Below are 21,353 nucleotides of genomic sequence, written 5' to 3'. Positions count from 1 at the left end.
AATCGCACAAGTTTTAAAATATCTCTGCCATGGCATACGACATCTCTTAGTTTTAGATCTTCCTGCAATGGCTCTATTTTCCGAAATTTGAATCTTGAGTCCATAAATACTCCCGTGTGAAATAGCGTTGTCCAGAAAAGCTTGTACTTTTTAGCCGGGCTCTGCTGAAAGCAGAGTCCTGGCTATAGGCAGGCAAATCGCCAATGTTACTATAAATAGCACAAGTAAACACAAAACCAAACAGCGTCAAGGTAAAGCTTCCGCTATACCAAATAGTTACACAAAGAGCCACGTTTTGTAAAAAGTGTTGGCATTTTGTTTCTTTTTTTTTTAAATTTCGAATGAATTGTCTATCTGTTTGAGTTTTCTTATTAACACTGTGTTTTTAAAACATTACTTTGCATTTTGGACACATACAATGCGCATGAATTTCCATGAACTACTTTGCTGCGCGATGAAGAAATGGGGATTCAATATATAATGCTTGTTGCAAAATTCAAGGCAGCAACTGTTGAACTTTTTAACTTCTACTAGACAGACATATTTTTTGTTTATAGCCGCTTACAAAATTTGGTCGCTCTCTGATGCTTTGCCGACATTAAAAGCATGAGAGAGAGAGAGAGAGAGAGAGAGAGAGAGAGAGAGAGAGAGAGAGAGAGATTTTCAGTCTTACTACACAATATGCATAAAGACACACCAAAAGAGCCCGGCTTTCAGTACTTCAGTACTTTGATCTTTTCTCAGGACCCCATTTCGTTCGTTTGTCAAAACTGGCTCTGATAACCACATCTATTATTTTCATCTGTGATACATGGTAAACATAAACAAAGCCGACATTCTTCGGAGTTTTTAGAAATTATTATTTCACAAACTCATTCAAGAATGTTTTTTCAAACTCAGTTTCTTTAATGTTATTTTATGTTATTTCCTGCGTTTTCTTGGTACAGTTTGCTTAAATTAGTTTTTGATGGAATAGACATAACAACGAATGCATATTCCGTGTGGAGGAAACATTCGATGGATACAAGTGTTGAGACTAGGAGACCGAGTCCACGAAGTTGAAAGACAAAAGAAAAACTTCACGGAGCAAAAGCCTGAGGGGGTACTTGGAAACAGTACGTCCTAATTTCTGAGGGATTTGGGGCAGTTATAGGCAATCTGGTATCCTCTCTCTTGCCAAGAGCTTGACAACGTTTTAAAATTTTCTTTGTCACAAAGGCTTGTGTTTAGTCAGGCAAGTCGAAGGTTTTATTATGTACATAACAAATGGCTGATATATGCGATGAAATAGGGCCGGGAGAATAATTTTCGATAAATAAATGGCCAATAACGTTGCATATTTCAACTACTGGAATTGGGAGTGAAAGTTGAAGTTTCCAAGCCAGAAATAGATTTCAACTTCTCCGATATGCAATTGAAGATCAGTTTGACAAAGCAGATGCTAAGAGTTTTTGGCAAACTTGTGTCAAATTACTCAAAAGTGTTTCGTACTTTGGTTTGTGTGCTACCTGGAAAGCCTCCTGTAAATACTTTGTCGAGAAGGGCTTCTAGGCCTGAAGACACATCTGTCGCCTGATCCTCTTGTTGCACAGATGAAGGACCTGGTGTTGCTGAACTTTGCTTAGTTGCAAACTTCTGTCCTCTCTTTGTTGCCATGATTAATCTGAACTAAAAGTCAAAACTTAAAAAGGAAATGATATATTTGTTTTTAATTTTCTGACCATAAGAGGTTTTTGGAAACATTATGATAGGTTGCACAGCCAGTTCATAAAATATCTGAATTTTTCCTGTGTGTCAATAAATAACAGTATACAGATTAAGTATCCCAGATATAATCAATTGTAAATTTAATACGAGTCATTATAAAATAATTTCCACCAAGGTCAAATTGTGTTGCTGTGATAACCAGAGGAGAAACACTTTTAAACATAAGGTGCCGGGTTCTAAGTGTACTTGTTTCATTGCAAATGCCCCTACATAAATTGCATGGAAACTTGTACCTTGTGCCAGAAGTCAACCCTATCAGGTGATGAAGTCTGGGTCCTTAATTTGACATTAATGGCCACAATTCTGTTGTTGAGATCCGACGATGAATCCAAAGATCTGTCCGATTGTCACTGTCCTTGTTCCAACACCAGAACAAATGCACGATGCAAGAGCAACAATTTCTCGCACGATAGTGTCTACAATAAACGACAGAACGTCTTTTTTACCAATCAAAAAAAAATCATTTATTATACTTTCATTTATTATACTTGGTTTAGACGCAGTTGATAATCCGTTCTATTACCCTCTGCGTTAGCAACATACTTAGCAACAGGTAACACAACGAATTGTTACATGCGCGAAAATTATGCCCGTACGGTTCACCGCAGAAATCACTTAATTTCTGTATAAAAGCAGTAAAAGTTCTTAAAAAGTAAGACATTCAGTATAATAAAATAAAAAGTGCCTGTTTGAGAGGGTAACTGTTGAAATTGACACCCCTCGAAAACCATTAACGGTTACTCTCCCAAACAGGCACTATTTATATAGTGTCACCCGAAAAGTCAATAAATACCTAGAATTTGTCAAACTTGCAAATCTTAATACACCACGGTCCCGGATAATCACATCGTACTGCTCACGATATCAACGAAAGTTCATTAAGTCAGGATGCGACGTCAAGTATCGTCCCTAACGAGAAATATATCAATGTCCAATGAAACAAATCTTGAAGCGATTCGGAGCGGGATAGGCCATGTTGTGACGAGTCACTCTCCCACGGTTTAAACCGTACTGATATAAATTGAAAAAAAAGTATACGAGTCTACTCTTGAAAAATATTTCTCCACAAAGTCCATCTTTTGTCAAATATTTTCATTTCAGAATTTTTATAAGATATACATTTTTCAATTTCATATTTCACTTTTAAGAAACATAATAAACCAGATAAACATGGAAGTTTGTTTTGTTTAGAACAATAAAACATGAATAGTTTTCCATATAAAATAAGGAAATTCACAACCATATTTGTATCTAGAAGAGGACAATTTCCAAAAATGACATTTGATATATTGAAATCAACTCTTTCTGAAGTAGTATTATAAATGTGAATACTAAACTGATTCCACATAGCTAATGAATGGGAACAACTAACAGAAATATGCTCAATAGTTTCAGTAGAATTCCCACAGAATGTGCAATCATCGTTATCAGTAGCTTTTATCTTCCTCAGATAATTTTTAACTGGGAGAATTCTGTGTAAAATCCTATACTGGAACCATTGAGCAGCAGAATCTTTGGTCACATTAAAACATATTTTGAATACATCTTTGGTGTTTTTTTCTAAATAACCATTAAGTGACATTTCAGAGTTCCATCTGACAACAGAAGCTGGAGTTTTGTTAATATTTTTATAGATAATATTGGTACACTTATTATAAAAGAACAATGGCTCATAATACAATGGTATAACTGGACCAATAGTATAACAATACATTTCTTTGGTGAAACTAAAAAGTCTTAAAAACTTTGCAATGGCACTTATAATGCTATTATATTGCATTGTACATACATGACTAATGTTAAATTTGTTTTCAAACATCTCTTTTTTCCAGTTAATAAAATATATCCCAATTTTATAAATTAAATAAGATGTATTTATAATCAGGGCAATTATAAAGTCTTCAAAATGAAAAAGGCCATCATTCGGGGTAAAAATGACCCACATTTGTCAAACTTTACAGACACAAAGAGTTGATACTTGATTACTTCGTTTGGGAGACCTAACTAGTTTACCCGTTGAACATTGTATGTGTACCTGCAACTCGTACATCTTCTCCTGCTGTTTTCTTTTGTTAGACCCTGTTTCATTCATTTTTGGCTGCAGAAGGTGTTTAAGCTTCCGTAATGTGATGCCAGTTTTTGCAGATGGCTGGAATAAGAATCTTACACAAGGTTTTGCTTTGATGACATAAAGGAGCAAAAAAGTGTGTATATAAACAAAAATCATATCATTTAAATGTTTGGTCAGGATTTGTTTGATTGATGTCTTTAAGCACAGCAGATTTGATTATTTACAAAGACATGTGCTTTCTTACTATAAAATATGAACTAGAACTGCCCTAATGGGAGTAATACCCCCGCAAGGCTAATTTCAAATGGGACAAATAATTGAATTGAATAATAAAGGTTTGGAACACATACAAATAAAAAAAATCGAGAATTGTAAAAAAAAAAAAGTAAACACAGAAAAATTGTCAGAATTTCACTGTAAATACATATGTATAACAGTAATATATTTACAAGACAGAATATACGCAGTTGAAAGCCAAAAGAAAAACTGCATGGAGCAAAAGCCTGAGGGGTTACTTGGAAACAGTACGTTCTAATTTCTAAAGCAGAAGTAATTTCTTAAGGATTTGGGCAGTTATAGGCAATCTGATATCCTCTCTCTTGCCAAGAGCCTGACAACATTTTAAAATGTTCTTTGTCACAAAGGCTTGTGTTTAGTCAGGCAAGTCGAAAATGTTATTATGTACATAACCAATGTCTGATATATGCGAGAAAATAGGGCCAGGAGATTGAAGTCCATTAATTTGTTGAGTTTCACAAAACTGGGACATATTCCTACAATTTAAAATTGGAATATATATTACTTCATCGTACTCTTTAAAACTTTACGATGCACAAGACTATACAGTGGAATCATTAAATTTCGTGGGGGCCAGTTTTCGTGGATGGCTTAAATATTACAGGTTCGTGGGGACGTAATATCGTGTATTCTCATATATTTACAGAAGGAATTCTGACTTTATTACCCTTATCTATCAATTTGTGGAGGATGTTATTTCGTGGATAAGAAAGACGAATTCCACGAAAATTGAGCCACCATAAAATCTAATGATTCTACAGTATTTTAAGATATACAAAATCAATCTTTGGTTTATTCAGTTACCTTTATATGGTTATGCAAGCAGTAGTTGCTGAATTTAAAAAGTTCTCTGTGATCTTACAAAACTTACAGTTCCCCCAAGTCTATCATAACTATGATATCTAATTACATTCATAAAACCAGGTCCCCTAAATTTGAGAAATTCTGTCAATTATTTTCTGAAAGTAATGCTTAAATATTATTAATTATTATGCAACTGCACTCAAGGTGGAGTGTGGAGAATGTAGCTCAGTGGTAGTACATGTAGTTGTTGGCTGGTATCTAAAAGGTCTCCGGTTCGATACCAACTGTGGGTACTTAAGGTTGCATGTTCTGTCATTAGACAAGACACTTTATCTGCATTGTCTCAGTTTACCCAGCTGCAAATGGGTTCTGAAACTGTAAATCGCAAAGAAAATAGTAAGGATGAATAAAAAATCAAATATATTTTATTTAAAGCAATTCTTTTGCTAATCTTGTAATAAGAGACAGAACATATTAAATGATCTCTTATGTCAAAATATAAGATATTGTAGAACTGTAATACAAAACTTCATAATCCATTATCATGACATATGATACAAAATCATGATACATTATCATAAGACATATATGATACAAAATCATATTGCATTATATAATATTTATGATATTGTATAATATAAAATGATAATGTATCATATAATGCAAGACTGTATCATATAACATTATCATAAGATACAATATTATATAATACAATTTCACATCAAACAAGATTATATGATTACAATATTATTTAATATGATTTAATATCATATGATAAAACAATTTGATATGATACAAAAATACAAAATATATAATACAATATAAAATACCATATGATTTAATACGAAAAACTATTGATTAAATATCATATTGAACCATATAATATTTTACAATATCATATTCTATGATAAAATATTATATCATATGATTCAATACAATAGAAATGGGAATCATGATATTATATTTGGACCGGTAGTAACTTAAATAAAATATATTTTCACAGTACAAAATGTTGAAGTTTACAATTTCTTGCATTCACTAAATCCTTTGGACTACATTCAGGTAAAAAGAATTTTAAATGTTGTAAAACAATAACTTTGTTCACAATATTATGCATAGTTAAAAGTATCTTCCACTTCCTGTTTTCACTGCAGTATCTCTGGAAAACTTCACTCAGTTACTTTTATTTCATGTTAGAATTTTTTTTGACAATAGTATGCCAAAATCTTTTGGCGAGTGCCCCCCCCCCCCCCCTTTTTGTGTTACTTTTCTCAATGGCTTTTAGTGTGTTTGTCTTGCTGGGGCATGTTTTTGTCTTTAGAAATTTTGCAAAATACTGTTGAATTTCTTCAATCTCCTCTTCAGTCCACCTTTTTCTACTGCTCTTCGGCTTGCGATCATTTTTTTCAACACTATCAACATCATCCTGATCATAATCATAAATGTCGATTGAATCCAGATCTTCGACATTATCATCGAAGTTGAATTTAAAATTCAGGGGCTCCACTGCTTCGTCTGCACCTCCAATTTCCCCCTGAATTTCCTTTAACACGGCCTCTACAATATGAATTCATAGATGTCAAATTGAATTTCTAATTCCTAGAATTTTAGAGTAAAATTTCATTGCAGTTAATTTTGATAGACTCAATGTTAAGACTTTGCAAAATCCTTTTCTGATATAGATGTATGTCACAACTTAAAGGGATTTTGTTTAATGAAAAAATTAAAAAATTTGATGCTCATGATCAGCAATGTTAAAGAATTTGTTCTATCGCACAAATTTTAACATACATATATATTTATATATGGGCCTGTTGTTTGAAACACTTGATCTGAGTGAGTGTAAGAATTGAACTGCATTTATAGCAGAACATGTTGCATTTATAGTGATTTGAATGGACTGCAACCAGTATGTGCAAGTTCATAAAAGGGTTAAAGAAGCTAGAGAGTATGCAATTATTATTTATATCACATTATTTCATTACTTCTTCAAAATACTTATTTTGCACATGTATCAAGATACGTAAAAGATACATATAAAGTTATATTCTTTTAGAGATTATGCAAACTAACTACTAAACAAGATGATTTTAACTTTTGTGTCAATTTTTCTTATATTTATGTACCGGGTACATGAATAAATATTCCATTATCATTGGCATGTCACATCTCCCAACTTATTTCATGCTCCCGAAACAATCAGTTTTTAACCAAAGAAAGCTACAAACAAATATTTTGATGCTACACAGATTTCAATACCACATTTAAAGTTAGCATTTCATAAACTTTAAGGTTGTTATAATGACCTTATAATCAATTAAGAGGTTTGTCTGTTGGATAATAAGCTTGATACCAATTGTTAGACTGAATTTGATTATGGATTGTTCCATCAATCTGATTAGTACACAAGGCCCATGGACAGTGAGACCAGTAAAAAGAGGGTACCTAACCTTCCTAGAAACCAAATCCGATCTCTCAAAATTCCAGGAGTCTGTGTTTTTATGCCCTGTTCACATATGTTTTTTGAGATTAAACACTATTTGTTATCTTCATTTTTTGGCATTAAACACTAATCGGTAAATATGTACTAGGTGACTGGACCTTACCATTGAATTCTTTGTCTGCAAGGGTTTTCCCTTTTAATTCACTTGTAAGATTCATGCTTGAACAATCATGAGCTTTGCAATCTGAACTCGTTCAAGGTAACCGCTGAGTTGTCGATAGTGGTTTAAATGAAGTGCTTTTGTGTGAGCTAAATCGACACATGCCTACTGCAGCTGTGAATCTGACAAGTTCATCATCTGCAATAAAGATGACAAAATAAGTTATCTATTAAATTAATTTTTGTATCATCTGATTCAAAACTTTTCTACAGAAAAATAGTATAACACTTTTTTGGAAGATAAACAAGTACATTTACTAAGATACCCAAAAATCTTGTATTTAGCCATAAAGAACTATATATGGTACGAGTCACATTTGGCCCCCATAAATGATAATTTACCTTCTTTAAAATTGTTTCAGATACAATAAATTGTTATGTTATTTTAAGAAGATTAATGTTACAAAATATATTTTTAACCTATTTATTTGATTTATTTGCACTTACTGGCAGAATATGACATCAGCTATTTACAGCTATTTGTAAGAACCAGGTAGCCTGAGGCAGGAATGATTCATTACCATCTTGGATTAATTCTATGAAATTTTAGTATGACATCAGATGTGTATAAAAACTGCAAATCAACTGTCACTCACATTAAACAATTGCTATACAATCATATTTCAACAAGAAATTGAAACAAAATAGTAAAGCTAACCAAAAAAAAATGGAAAATCCTAAATTTGAACTGATCTTAATTGTAAAATCAAACTACTCTCAAACAAAATCACATAAATTTGAAATATATCGCATTTTGCAAAATTTTAAATTGGTCATAAAAATATGTTATCTTTTTGAAACTTCTGTCATCCATTTTTTTTTTTAAAGACTAATTTACAAAGATTTTGAAGTCCCACAAGTACATGGAAATTTAACATTGTAAGGTTATCTATAAGAGCCGTTGGCATACCTTGATAAATTCAAAATTGCTTAAATCCCTAGAGATGGCAGTCTTGTCCACCAAACACAAATATAGAAAAGGACAGTGAAAATAAAAATGTAAAAAAACAGTAGAGACAGTCATAATACCAAGGAGGGCTGCTAGCAAATCCTCCTCAGCCATTTTGGATTCTTAAATTTCCTATCACAAATTCACTTCCTGTCACATGTCTTCTTTCCCTTCTTATTATAACCTTTAAAAATTGTCAAATAGTCTTGATAAAACTCTTAAAATGGTTATATATTATAATCCTTTACAAAGAATAGATCCCACTGGAATAACTTTATGGCCAATTCCAATAAAAATACAATTTATGTACATGTCCAATGCTAGCTGTTAAAAATACAACTAATCAGATAAAACTTGTAAATAGTCCCACAAGTTTAGATATGACTTAAATATATCCAATTTAAAGTCTTACTTAACATGCTTATAGTCCCATAAGCCTAGAAAGGATTTGTATATTTCTAAATTAAGTTTCACAAAAGATAGCCAAAGTCCCATAATACTATACAGGAATTATATAAGTCATATACATTAAGAAACTGGGTGTTTTTTTTATTTAAATTGGTTAAGAAAAAATGCTATATCTATGAAATATCTGCCATCCATTCATTTTTGAAAATGGTTGATTAAAAAATATTCACAAAGTCCCATGGTAATTTAACACTATAGTTTAAGGTTGTCAAGAGCTGTAATTTTAACCATTGGCATACCTTGATGAAATCAAGATTGCTTAATTCCCTGGAGTTGCCATCCTTGTCCACCGAATACAACAATAAAAGAGAGCAATGGATATAAATAGCAAAAAAACAGCAGAGACAGTCATAACACCAAGGAGAGCTGCTAGCAAATCAGCCATTTTAGATTCTATCACAAATCCATTTCCTGTCACATGTCTACTATAACTTCCTATCTTAACCTTTGTTATGTCCAAGATACAGAAGCAAAAGTCCCAGAAGAACAAAGTACACATAGGCCCTATATCACAAAAATTTTTGCTTATACTAAATCTTATAGAATTAATTAAGCAAATAAAATACATGTCTATTCTGTTTATAGACACATACCTTGAAATCACTTAATTGCACATTAAAAAGGATATTCCCATCAGATTACAATAATGAGTTACATCCATGAATTCAAAATAAGATTCAAATTCCAAGACACAACTCCACACCATTTTAAAAGTTTGCTGATCAGGCTCATCTTTCACAGTAAGCACACAATTGCAGTTATTATAAAGTACATATGATAACACAAGTATGTAATCATGATCACTTCTAAGCTTAACTTGCAATTTCATTCCATTTTCCATATTAGTAAAATCCCTACAACAAACTGTGTTAAAAAAAACCACTGCTCTGGAATTTGCTATGTTCAGAGTCCAAAAGTACTGTTACATGTAAGTCACATGACCAAAAAGTCCCAAATGGACATGAATGTTTCCGAAAATTTTTTGCTTGAAATTTCTATTTTTTACCAGTTGTTTTTTGCTCCCAACTTTTCAAATTACCCGTAATCCTTTTCTTTTAATTCCCTAACATTGAATTAAAATTGCATAACAGTTATCAATATATTGTTGGACATCAATATAGTCACATAGCAGTCATATTATTGTTTAAAGTGGTTGCCCATGTGGCACAGTGGTAAGAGTCTCTAGAATTAATTAATCTTGTGATTAATTACAAAGTAGGATTTCCCACTAAACATAACATAAACACCTCTCTGTAGTCACCTCTCTGTAGTCCCACAAGACTTAGGCCATATCCTAACAAGTTTAAATAGATTCTTATCTTTCTGTAGTTTCACAAGACTTGACCAAGTAGAGGCAACTCTCCTGCAAAACTTAGCAAAGTCCCTCAAGTTGAGAGGCCATAATTTTTTTTTGGATACATAACCTCAGGAATACATATATATTTATGGACGACGGACCCAATTTAATATTCCATTTGCACAATATCGCGCACCTTAAAAGATTGATTGTTATGAACATTGAATTCTCAATATTACGTCACAATCACTAAAACTCAATGGAAAATCGCTTATGATGCAAGATATAGCTGTTCAACTTCATCAATACACACTTTATATAGTGCAAGTTGTGGCTGACCTTGCTATGATTAAGCAATATGCTAAAATACACTTTTCAACATTATTTGTTTAGGGGATGTCAAAAACTGTAGGGAGTTTTATATTAGCTCAAGTTAATTATAAACACCTACAAAGCTTTTTTTTAACAGAGTTTGAGCCAGGGAACATTAATCATATACATTTCTATTCGCTTCAATACTCGTATTGAAAATATAGGAAAACTGCCCCTGTGCTTAAGTTCTGAAGTATTTTATCATACACAAACGTTTAGCACACTCTGATATTTGGTTTTTTTTTTATATAAATCAACCTCAAAATAATGTACATAAACTTTTCCTTAATGTTTGCGCAGTACTTCTCATAAAAAATTGAAGAAAAATGATGACACACCAAACTTCGGCATGTGCCCCCGTAAAAACGAGGTGAATGACATGGTCCTTTTTAAAATGGTATTAATTCAAAATCATCATATAAGTGTCATACTTTGATTTGGATAGATAATTAATTGCAGAATTTTTTAAAAATTAATTTTTCCCTCACAAGAATCCTTTTCCCCATTAGGTTCAATTGAAAGAGAACCTGATGTAATACAAACATTTTTTGAAATAATCCCTACTACAAATCTAATTCAATTTTTATGTTATTTTTTATTGATTTTAATATATATTTAGTAACTCTAACTCATATAGAATTTTCATGAAAATCATTAATAACTGTAGAAGTGAATTGGGTCTGTCATCCTTAAGATAAGCTATAGATATATATAGATATACGTCCAGTTAATCCTTTAGTAATATCTCAAAACTAAGCCATAGTTTCACAAGTACAGAGTACCCTTAAGAATCGAATTTGTCAATGTATCTTTAGAAAATATTTGAAAGAATTAATGTTTTGCAGTCAAATTCATTTGTAAATTTTGATTCCTTAATAAGATAAACAACATATTTTATCATTCAACTGTAAATATAATTTTGTTTTTTGTGTAATAAAAAGATTTAATCATGGCTTTACGACAAAAAAGGATAGTTGATTTAATTTGATCGAGTTGTTAGTTCTACGATCCCTATAGCTACTTCAAACAATGCAAAGTTTGTTTAAGAAGAGTGATACAAACCATTTCCTATGATATTGTACTTAAAATATTCACTTACCATAACTCTCTATGGCCAACAATAAAAATACACAGCAGCAACAAAACAAAATATTAAATCAAATATGAAAGAAATCGTAAAAAGATGATTTAAACTGATATGTCCATAAACTGAAAAGGTATTAAAAAAATAAGCCAGCCCTTTCAGCAGCAGACTCAAAATTACATGAACACCCCAACAAAATATCTCCCTCTTCTTCATCTTATATTCCTACAGTTATTTCTATAATGTTAATTTCCTGTTAGATGTTCATCACTTCAATTTTGGAATTTAACATTTCATTGTTTAAAAACCAATGGTCAAAGTTCCATAAGTCAGTTAAGAGATGCATCTACTACTATAAGACTAATAGTCCCACAAAACATTGATCATAGTCCTGCAAGTTCACCGAGACATTTTCATTTTCATCAAAATCTTGGGCATAGCCCCACAAGTATAAAGTAACTTTCAAATAATTAATCTACCCATATATCAAATTAAAATATCTATGAAATGAAGATATGTTGAAAAAAGTAAGCTAGCTTGGACTTTCAGCAACAGTAATCTACAGTTGCTTCTACAATCTTTTAAATGCATTAACTATTTCTCTGGTATGTATCTATGTAGAAACAATAACATGGACAGACAACAAAGGTTTTACTTACTTAAAGTCCTTCAAAGAAGAGTAAACCTCTCAACATGAAAATTTGAGATATTGCAAAAAGCCTGACACGCATGGAATTCAGGCAATGAAAAAAAAGTTAAACAACAAAATCCATGTATAAAGATTTCCAAAACAAAAAATCTGAGCAGAAGGTGCATGCCTGTGAGTAGTCATAAGGAGAATAAAACAAAATAAATCCAATGGGAATTTCCTCCATCTTGAAGTCACATGAGTATATACACTTGGTTCCACAAGTTTAGACTCTATTAAATCCCATAGTCCCACAAAACCTAACAAGTCTAGATTTCATCATGTAGTCCCATAAAACCTGACCATAGTCCCACAAAACTAGATTCTATTTAAACACAAAGTCCCACAAAACCTGACAAGTCCAGACTACATCACAAAGTCCCACAAAACCTGACAAGTCCAGATTACATCACATAGTCCCACAAAACCTGACCAAAGTCCCACAAGACTTGACCAAAGTCCCGCAAGTCTAGATTTTATATCACATAGTCACACAAAACCTGACCATAGTCCCACAAGTCTAAATTCTATTTACCAGTAAACAAAAAGTCCCACAAAACCAGACTATAGTCCCACAAGTCTAGAATCTATTAAATCACACAGTCCCACAAAACTTTACTCTACATAAATAGATGCGCAGTCTGTTATAGTTTTATATTTACATCTACAAAGTATTCAATCTAATTAAAATTAGACCTTTCATCTCGCTCTCTGTTATATATGGATACCGCTCGTGAAAGGATCTAACGCAACCCCGTTCAGGTCACGTTCTGGTGACCTTTTGCTCCAACCAATCAGCGTATCGCCTATGAAATGTTCGGTGTGACAGTCGGCTGCGTATAAACAAAGATGGCGGCGTCCATGACACCGCGAAAGGTATACAGCTCCACAAACATATGCTGCCTATGTGGATTTTCCTTTATAGTAAAAGAAATTGACGAGAACGGCAAATCCACTGTTAAGAAGTTTTCGAAATTAAAACTCCGTTTAAGCGAAGAGAAGCGTGCTGCAATCAGTCAAGTGACAACAATACCCGACAATACTGACGGTGTGTGCACGAAATGCTTCTCAAAAGTTGAGAAAGTAATTAAGTACCGGAAGGAGATTTTAGCTATAATATCTCAGTTCGAAGAGAATATGAAACGGAATATGTCTAAGACACCTGGGTCTAGGAAGAAAAGGCTACTCAGATCCCCGCAGGTAACAATCACTCGTTAAAAAAAATCTGTCATTCACGAAAACGCGATTGATCATACTCTTGGTAAATTCCATATTTTGTTCCATTTAAGATATATTCATTAAATAAAAGTTTTGTAAAGCATTGAATTTTCTGGTTAAGGAAGTTGTAAGCATTTTATACTTTAAATAAACATGAGAAATGTGCATTTACCAAATTCTTACATTATTCAATGTACTTTGACAGGCAACTGTACCAGAAGCCAAGTCAGTTCATATTTGTGAAGGGATTGTACCGACCCATGAGATTCACAATCTATCTACATGTCAACACATACCCTTGTTGCCAAAGCCTGAAGGTATAACAATGCAATTTATTTCTTTATTTTGTTTTCCAGATCAGGAAAGGTAAAATGTAAATTAATGTAATTGAGTAAAAAAAATTTACATTTTTAATTGATTTGGCATTAGTGTCATCTTCATTGAAAGATTATTTTCATGATGATTCTGAACGGATCATTTCATTGCCATTTTAAGAATTGAGATGTGAAAGTCTTGTAGTGAGCTTCCATAAACAATTTTAAAAGACAAAAATGCACTTTCGTTGGATAAGATATACTCGTAAGTTTCAAAAATGGTAGAATGACTTTAAAAAAAATATAAAATAACTTTTCAGAGTCGCCATACATCTCTCTGAGGGAACTTCCGGGCATTGTACAGGTAAAATGCTTTGCAAGTAATAGATATAATATGCTTTAATAAAGAAGAAATTTATGTCTCTAAATGAGTGATGGATAAGTTATTTATAGCAGTTAAGTTAATCCTAAAAGGTAGATATATTAAGCCTTTAAGTTTATTAGATACAAATGCAAGCAATGTTCTTTCATTTTTTTAGATTCAAGACCCACATTGCACAGGGATGTTAGCTGACAAAAGCTTGAATGCTGGTATGTATTAGGTACTTGTACAAACATAAAACTTTCAGATGAATTTATATCTCAATTCTGCACATTCCCAAGGTGTATATAAAAGGAAGTTCTTTAGAGTCACATTATTGGATAACTTATAATGTGTGTTTGTTGGATAGTATCAACTATAGGGTCATCTGATCAAGAAACCAAAACTGCTAGAAGATCTCTTGGCTTTAGCAAAGTTATTGAAAATGCTAACAAGGATATAAGTACTTCTGAATATGTAGACGAAGTCAAGGTGCCAAATATTTGCATAAAGTTGGTTTTGAGTTCAGTTTACATATTTTTGTTTTTTGTTTTTTGTTAACAAATGTTATTTTCAGATTTTACATTGAATTTGATTTAGTTTAAATTTAGTAGTAAGAAGAGATTAAATGTTTGTTAAGGATTATAAATGATGGTAGCATTTAACCATTTGGCAATCTATCTCTGAATTGGCTTCATAACTTATAGTGAATTTTACAACCATTCTCTGCCTTACGCAGTATTGATATTTTATGACAAACATATGAATTAAAGTTAAATTGTGTTGCTCCTATTTAGATCTGCATATGGTTTTGTTTCCATTGAGAAACTGTTATGACTTATCAATCAAATTTTACATTTGCATATACCGGAATATGTACAGTTACATGTATGTTTTATGTTTTTGTTTTATGTTTTGTTAATAACTTTCTTTGACTGGTATCTTGTATTTAAAAGGGCTATTATGATCTGAAGTTTACAAGTATGAATAGAATTAACTGCACATATACCAAGCAGAATCTTAAGAAAGCAGGCCAATTTTATTAAAAAGTTTGTGATATTCAGGTGCATAGCCAAAATGGAAATGAAGTGTACGCATGAAATGGCCGGGGATTCTGGGGGTTTACCAAAATTTTAAGTCATTATCCTGCAAAAGATATCATGCTTCATCCCTTTTCTCTAGCAAATGCGTAGCACTGAAAAAAGTTTCCCAGTTTGAGATGGCTCAACAAAGGAGTCATTTAAATACTAGTATTGTTTATAATGGTTTATCGTCAGAAAATACTTTTTTAAAAAATTTATTAAATTGTTCTATAGAATATTTGATATTTTTGCAACCCTTAGCTCATTTACTCATCAAATTTATGGTCTGGATAAACAGTATAACACGAATTAACTGCTGCACTATACATCTAGGCTAGTATGTTTTCTCTTAAATTTTGGAAGAATTTTTGGCAATTATTCAATAAAAGACTTTTAATTTGATTGCACATACTTGCTGCTTATAGATTTAAAATGAGCAATGTTAAAGACATAAAACAATTTGAAACAGGTAGTGCTGGATAGTAAATTCTTTTTACTCCAAATAAAAATAATCTCTCTCTCTCTCTCTCTCTCTCTCTGAATTCCCCTTTCTTTATGAATGATGTGTACACACTTGTTAAAGCACCTACGCGCCTGATATTAAATTTCAATCACTTAGTTGCTAGGAACATAGTGTATATTAATGGCCTTTTTAAGTGATGTTTGTGTTTAGTTTTTTGTTATGAAATTTAAGTTTAAGGAAACTGGGTTGTTTGCTTGTTTGAGCGTCCAGTGAAATATTGTTTCCACAAACCATATTGAAAGATACAAATGAAATTAAAAATATGTTGTTTTAATACTTTATCAAATATACAAAGAGAAAAAACATGATTTATAAAAGAATTGTGATTTAATTTAAATTTTTGTCATTGTAGTTGACAGTGCATTACCCTAGTGGAGAAAAATCAGCATTTGTCAGAGATGATGTCATGAAACAAATCTGTAGAGCAGTTTATAGAAATCAAAATGTTATTAACTGTATTCTTGAAATCATATGCAAATCAGATCCAACATCTATAGCAACAGTAGCATCAAAACTAATCAACAGAGAGTGTGAAGGACTGTGCAAAAGAGGAACTGGTAGTATTCTCCAAGATACAAGTTATAAAGGTTTATTCGACTTCACGTGGGACGACTTTCGCAAGGAAATTCAAATTCAGGCTCCTAACACTTTGAAGATTATCTCGGCAACGGTTTGCAACCCTACAATTACACACACGCCAAAGAAACAGCTCTGCATACTTCATACTTTTGCGTCAGGAGTACATGGCAGATTCCAAGAAATGTCTAATCTACATTACCAGATAGGACTGATTTTGGCACATGGAGGATGTACAGTCAGGGTACATATTTTATCATTAGATTACTTTGTAATGTTTCCAGTGCCATGATTGAAAGCAAACAAAGTGTTATATTAAATATTGATATGTACATTTTATGCATAATGCTATAATAATGTGCATCCATGCCAACAATCAGCTACATGTCTAATTAAGAGAGTGACAAAACCACAAAAGTTTATCTAAGGCTAACTATCAGATTTTAAAAATGTTATATGAGTAATTAAACGTTAACTATAATGATTGTAGGATATTGAGAGACTGTCCAGGATAGGTATCTGTACATCACCACGCTCCATCCAGAACAAACTTTCGTCGTGGGAAGAACACCTTGATAGCGAGATACTGAGTTTGAAAGAGAAATGGGCAAATGGAGATAAACAGAAGTATCAGTTAATTGGAGATAACTGGGATAAGAACATTGTGCCATCATATAGAACCAGTCAGTGTAAGACCTTATCTCTGCATTTGTTTCATATCATAGCAGTTGTTGATTATCCCTACACCTAGACATGAAGCAGGAAAAAGACTTTCTATCAGTGATTACATACCATCCCTGGAAGAACAAGAAATCTTAATCCTACACCTAGTCATGAAGCAGGAAAAAGACTTTCTATCAGTGATTACATACCATCCCTGGAAGAACAAGAAATCTTAATCCAGGAATTAACTTTTCTGGTTGCAACATCAGTTGTCCTGAATTTAGAACAGATCAACAAAGCCATGGCTGACCTATTTCCCATGCATTTGCAGCATGATCACAGCGATAAAGTTGGCATGAAAACTCAACAGGTAAGAGAGTATAAAAATTATATGAATCTTTCAGATTAAGTGTACTCTGTTAGTTGAGGTCAAATAGAATTTTCCACTCTAAAATGTCTAAGGTAATTTCAGTGATGTTTAAATATTTGAAAACTTCTTATAACACAAAACTGGGTACCAGTAATTTAAAATATAGTCAAACATAATTAAAGCCTTCTCATATTCAGTATGCACATTTAACATATAATGTTAATGTCTTTGGGTCTTTTTGACTGCAATGAGACAAAGAATCAAGAGGTGATCAAGCTGTTGAAGTTTTTGACAGAGAAATATGTACCCCTTGATGGTGATGAAGTAATTGATGAAGTCTTCTTTGGAGGTTTGTGTAGTAAAATTTTCAATGCAATTTACATATCTTGAGAAAAACGCAGTGTGACCTATACATGTATAAGTTTCTATTGACTTATAATTTCTAGGAGACAGGTTAACAGATGAGCGTGTTCAAGGGGCGCAACGAGCAATGGAAAATGCAGAAACTTCCAAGGGAAAACTACAAGGTTTTATATCAAAGATTGAGGATTGGCATCGCATGATGAATTTTCTTGAGGTACGTTTATGGGAATTTGAATTGTTTTGAAATACGATTGTCATTTTTTATCATGCTGATTTCCTGTGAAATTTTTTAAAGTCAAATTGACCTCAATAAAAACAGATTGCATTTATTTCTTGTGTGAAATCATACCTGTAATTAATAATAATGCTTAAATAATTTTATTATGATTATGCCCCTAAAATATCTCTTGCTCTCATTTATTTTATGTACATGACCTGAGTAAGACAGCTTTAATTGCAGTAAACTATATAAAATTCTTTTCTTTTTAGGCTATTTGCAAGTCAACGTTTAAGCAGGAATCGTCAGCAGAAAGAGGAACTATGTACTATTTTAAAATCCTGTTGAACGCAAAGAATGTAAAAGGAAAAGTGAAAAATTCATTCCGTGCGCACAAACTACTCTATTATGTAGTATTTGATGCAATATGTTGCTCCTTGTTCATGCAGGAAATGAATGTAGAGGATGAAGATCAATTGTTACCAAGTGATTTTCAAGAGAAGACTGATGAAGACAAAATCAGTTGGCTGAATGAAATCTGCTGCAGGATTGTGAAGAAGTACATGTTTGAAAACAAAGAAGACATGTTCGAACAACTTAGGAGTGTGCTTGATGATCCAGACCACATTGAGAACTACTTTGTAGCAAGTGATAACGATGAACGCTTTCACTGTCACTTCTGCCCAAAATCCTTTGTACAACTGAACAGCGTAAAATTGCATGAGAAACTTCTTCATCAACATACTGTGACAAGTAAGACATCTAGGAAAAGTAATCCAGAAAATGAGGATCAGCTCTACAACCACATTATGCTGATCTTCAAATTTGTGTGCTTACTGAAAAACCTGGATACTTCAATAGATATGGGAGATGGGGCAAGATCAGTTCGCTCTGCAAAGTATGAATTGCCAATCTTCAATAAAACTAACAAAACAAAATACGCCATAGGATGTGTTCATCTAACAACTCTAACAGAAGAAACGTTATCGAGTGAACAAAGCCAGAGGTTAATTTACAACAGAAGCATTAATATTCAGGGAGGCAAGAACAACAATCTGGCTCTAGACGAGTACCTAGAAATGCTGAACAGAGACAGCAAAGAACTTGTGAAGGGTCATCAAACCAAAACGAGCATTATATCTCATTCTAAAGAATTTCCACATCTCATTAATTTTGCAAACCAGTTTGACATTATTTCTCAAATTAAAAGACGAAAAGGCTTTCATCGTCTCCCAGAATACAAGGCCGACGTACGCAAAGTAATGAAGGAATTCAAGGATATTGAAGCTTTGGAACTAAAGACGAGTCGAAAATTGAACTGCAAGGGTTTGGCGAGCAATAGGGACCCTTTTCATGAAACCTATCACAATCTTCCTACCTTGATCAGGAGACATAAGCCATCGATTCCATTCAGTAGACTTAGAAATCCGAATTACTAATCCCACAATTTTTGAGAACATACCATTTTGTCTTTCATATTTTACATTTCCTTTAAATATATATTAAATAATTGCAGCTTTACATTTTCGTGTTGGTGATTATTTTGAAAATCTGTAGTGTATTCTTTCTTTATTATACCTGAGCTGTGTTTTACAAAAGAACTTACGACAAAGCCGTAAATATTTTAAGTCGCATGGAATGATCTTTGATGAGTAATATTTATATAAAAACCATTAATTTATACTTATTTGATTTCTATAATTAACAGCCATTAAAATGACCATTGATTAGTTTGTGATTACTGAGCATTCATTTATTTGTAGGATAAGTTCTTTTGTAAAACACAGCCCAGGCACCCAAAGTTGCCGAATTTTGACACAAGATGTAATCCAGTATTTGAAAATTGCAACAAAACCATTTGTATATATGTTTACATTTATTAAAAATTATAAAGAAATTTGATTTATGACAAAATAAGATGGGAACATTTCCATTATCAAAGTTGAAAAACGATTACATATCTGAAAAATTCTTTACTTTCAATGTCTCGATGAAAGTAAAAACTCAGAAGAGGCTTAGACATTTAAAAATTGTCTGTTGTTCCTTTCACAGCTAAATCATGTTTACCTATTCACATTTAATGCATTGTCTAAGTACATGTATCATGTAAACAATCCAATACAGTTAAGTCCACAGCAACATATCATACAACATATGTATAAATGCATGAGTGAGTTAATAACACCAATGAAGTCAATTAAGACTGCATGGAACAACCAAGAAAGTTTATATATTACAAATAAAAAAATAAATGCATGCATTCTACACAAAAGTAACATATATATGAAGTAATAAAATGGCCAAATGCATTATCATAAATACCCATATCATCTAATGAAGCATAAAAGCCATCATCTGATAATTCATCTTCATTGTAATACAAATCAGTATCAGTGTCACTATCTTCCACCACATCCTCACATTCATTAATCTCAAGTAAGGTTTCTAGCTCGGTCTTTTCACACCTACCACAATTGCACTTAACCTCACATATATCGCAACAGACATGAGAATCATTTTGATAACAGTTGGTTAACTCTTCTAAAAATGAGACAATAGATTCCTCCTTCTACAATCTTTACTATCTAAAAAGTGTCTAACAATGCTTGTAGGAGGACCATACAAAATAACTGAATGACAATATGCAATATCAATACCCATTCCTAATGCTGATGTAGCGACAATTATTTCACTTCACTATCAGACCTTGAAAGTTGTTCTATAATAAATTTCTTTTTTTGTTCAGATGGAGTCTCAGAGTGAAACATTTCTATTTGACTTTTGTTATCAAGCTCAGAATGCAAATAATGAAACACATTAGCAACATCTGCAATGGATTTGCAATATATAAGAATTTTTGGTAAAATATTTGAATTACCAGCAGATACTAACCAATACATGGCAGATGCAATATCATGATCTATCTTCTTAACACATAATTTGATGTTAGGTTTGTCCAGAGACAAAGAAACAAAGTTAATATCACTTGACTTCAGGCACATTACTTTCATGACCCTGTTCTTGATCTGTTTAGTGCTCAACGCCAAAACGGTGGCAGATGGGTGTAAGGTGCGAAATTCCCCTACATGGCGAAACCATCTTCAGAAAACAACTTCTTCTTCATCGGTTTCATCACCACCCCTAATTTAAAGAAATGCTATTAACAGCAATAATTCAATCATTTACTGTAACAGATATGAAGATATG

General features: G+C 32.5%; 2 protein-coding genes across 2 annotated transcripts; both read left to right on the top strand.

Moving 5' to 3' along the window:
• Nucleotides 1-12,571: 12,571 nt before the first annotated feature.
• On the top strand, nt 12,572-17,610 carry LOC136273648 (uncharacterized). The gene is made up of 6 exons (XM_066078613.1): nt 12,572-13,659; nt 13,883-13,994; nt 14,312-14,355; nt 14,531-14,582; nt 16,310-16,777; nt 17,024-17,610. Exons 1-5 carry the CDS (start codon nt 13,309-13,311, stop codon nt 16,327-16,329), a joined length of 579 nt encoding a protein of 192 aa, XP_065934685.1. The 5' UTR covers nt 12,572-13,308; the 3' UTR covers nt 16,330-16,777; nt 17,024-17,610.
• Nucleotides 17,611-17,788: 178 nt separating this feature from the next.
• On the top strand, nt 17,789-19,667 carry LOC109620189 (uncharacterized). Its single transcript, XM_066085798.1, has 3 exons — nt 17,789-17,915; nt 18,013-18,143; nt 18,419-19,667. The coding sequence occupies exons 1-3, from the start codon at nt 17,789-17,791 to the stop codon at nt 19,583-19,585; spliced, it is 1,425 nt and encodes a 474-aa protein (XP_065941870.1). The 3' UTR covers nt 19,586-19,667.
• The last annotated feature ends 1,686 nt before the right edge of the window (nt 19,668-21,353 follow it).

Source organism: Magallana gigas, chromosome 1 (assembly GCF_963853765.1).
Source record: "Magallana gigas chromosome 1, xbMagGiga1.1, whole genome shotgun sequence".
Taxonomy (NCBI): domain Eukaryota; kingdom Metazoa; phylum Mollusca; class Bivalvia; order Ostreida; family Ostreidae; genus Magallana; species Magallana gigas.
The sequence above is the reverse complement of the archived record's forward strand: the minus strand, read 5'-3'. Positions and strand labels throughout refer to the sequence as shown.

Excerpts from the sequence above, each read along its gene's own strand:
- LOC136273648 (XM_066078613.1), top strand. The coding sequence starts at position 13,309 with ATGGCGGCGTCCATGACACCGCGAAAGGTATACAGCTCCACAAACATA. Across the intron at positions 13,995-14,311 it reads CTTGTTGCCAAAGCCTGAAG|AGTCGCCATACATCTCTCTG; the intron begins GTATAACAATGC and ends ATAACTTTTCAG. Across the intron at positions 14,583-16,309 it reads TGACAAAAGCTTGAATGCTG|TTGACAGTGCATTACCCTAG; the intron begins GTATGTATTAGG and ends TTGTCATTGTAG.
- LOC109620189 (XM_066085798.1), top strand. The coding sequence starts at position 17,789 with ATGTCTTTGGGTCTTTTTGACTGCAATGAGACAAAGAATCAAGAGGTG. Across the intron at positions 17,916-18,012 it reads TGATGAAGTCTTCTTTGGAG|GAGACAGGTTAACAGATGAG; the intron begins GTTTGTGTAGTA and ends TATAATTTCTAG. Across the intron at positions 18,144-18,418 it reads GCATGATGAATTTTCTTGAG|GCTATTTGCAAGTCAACGTT; the intron begins GTACGTTTATGG and ends TTTTCTTTTTAG.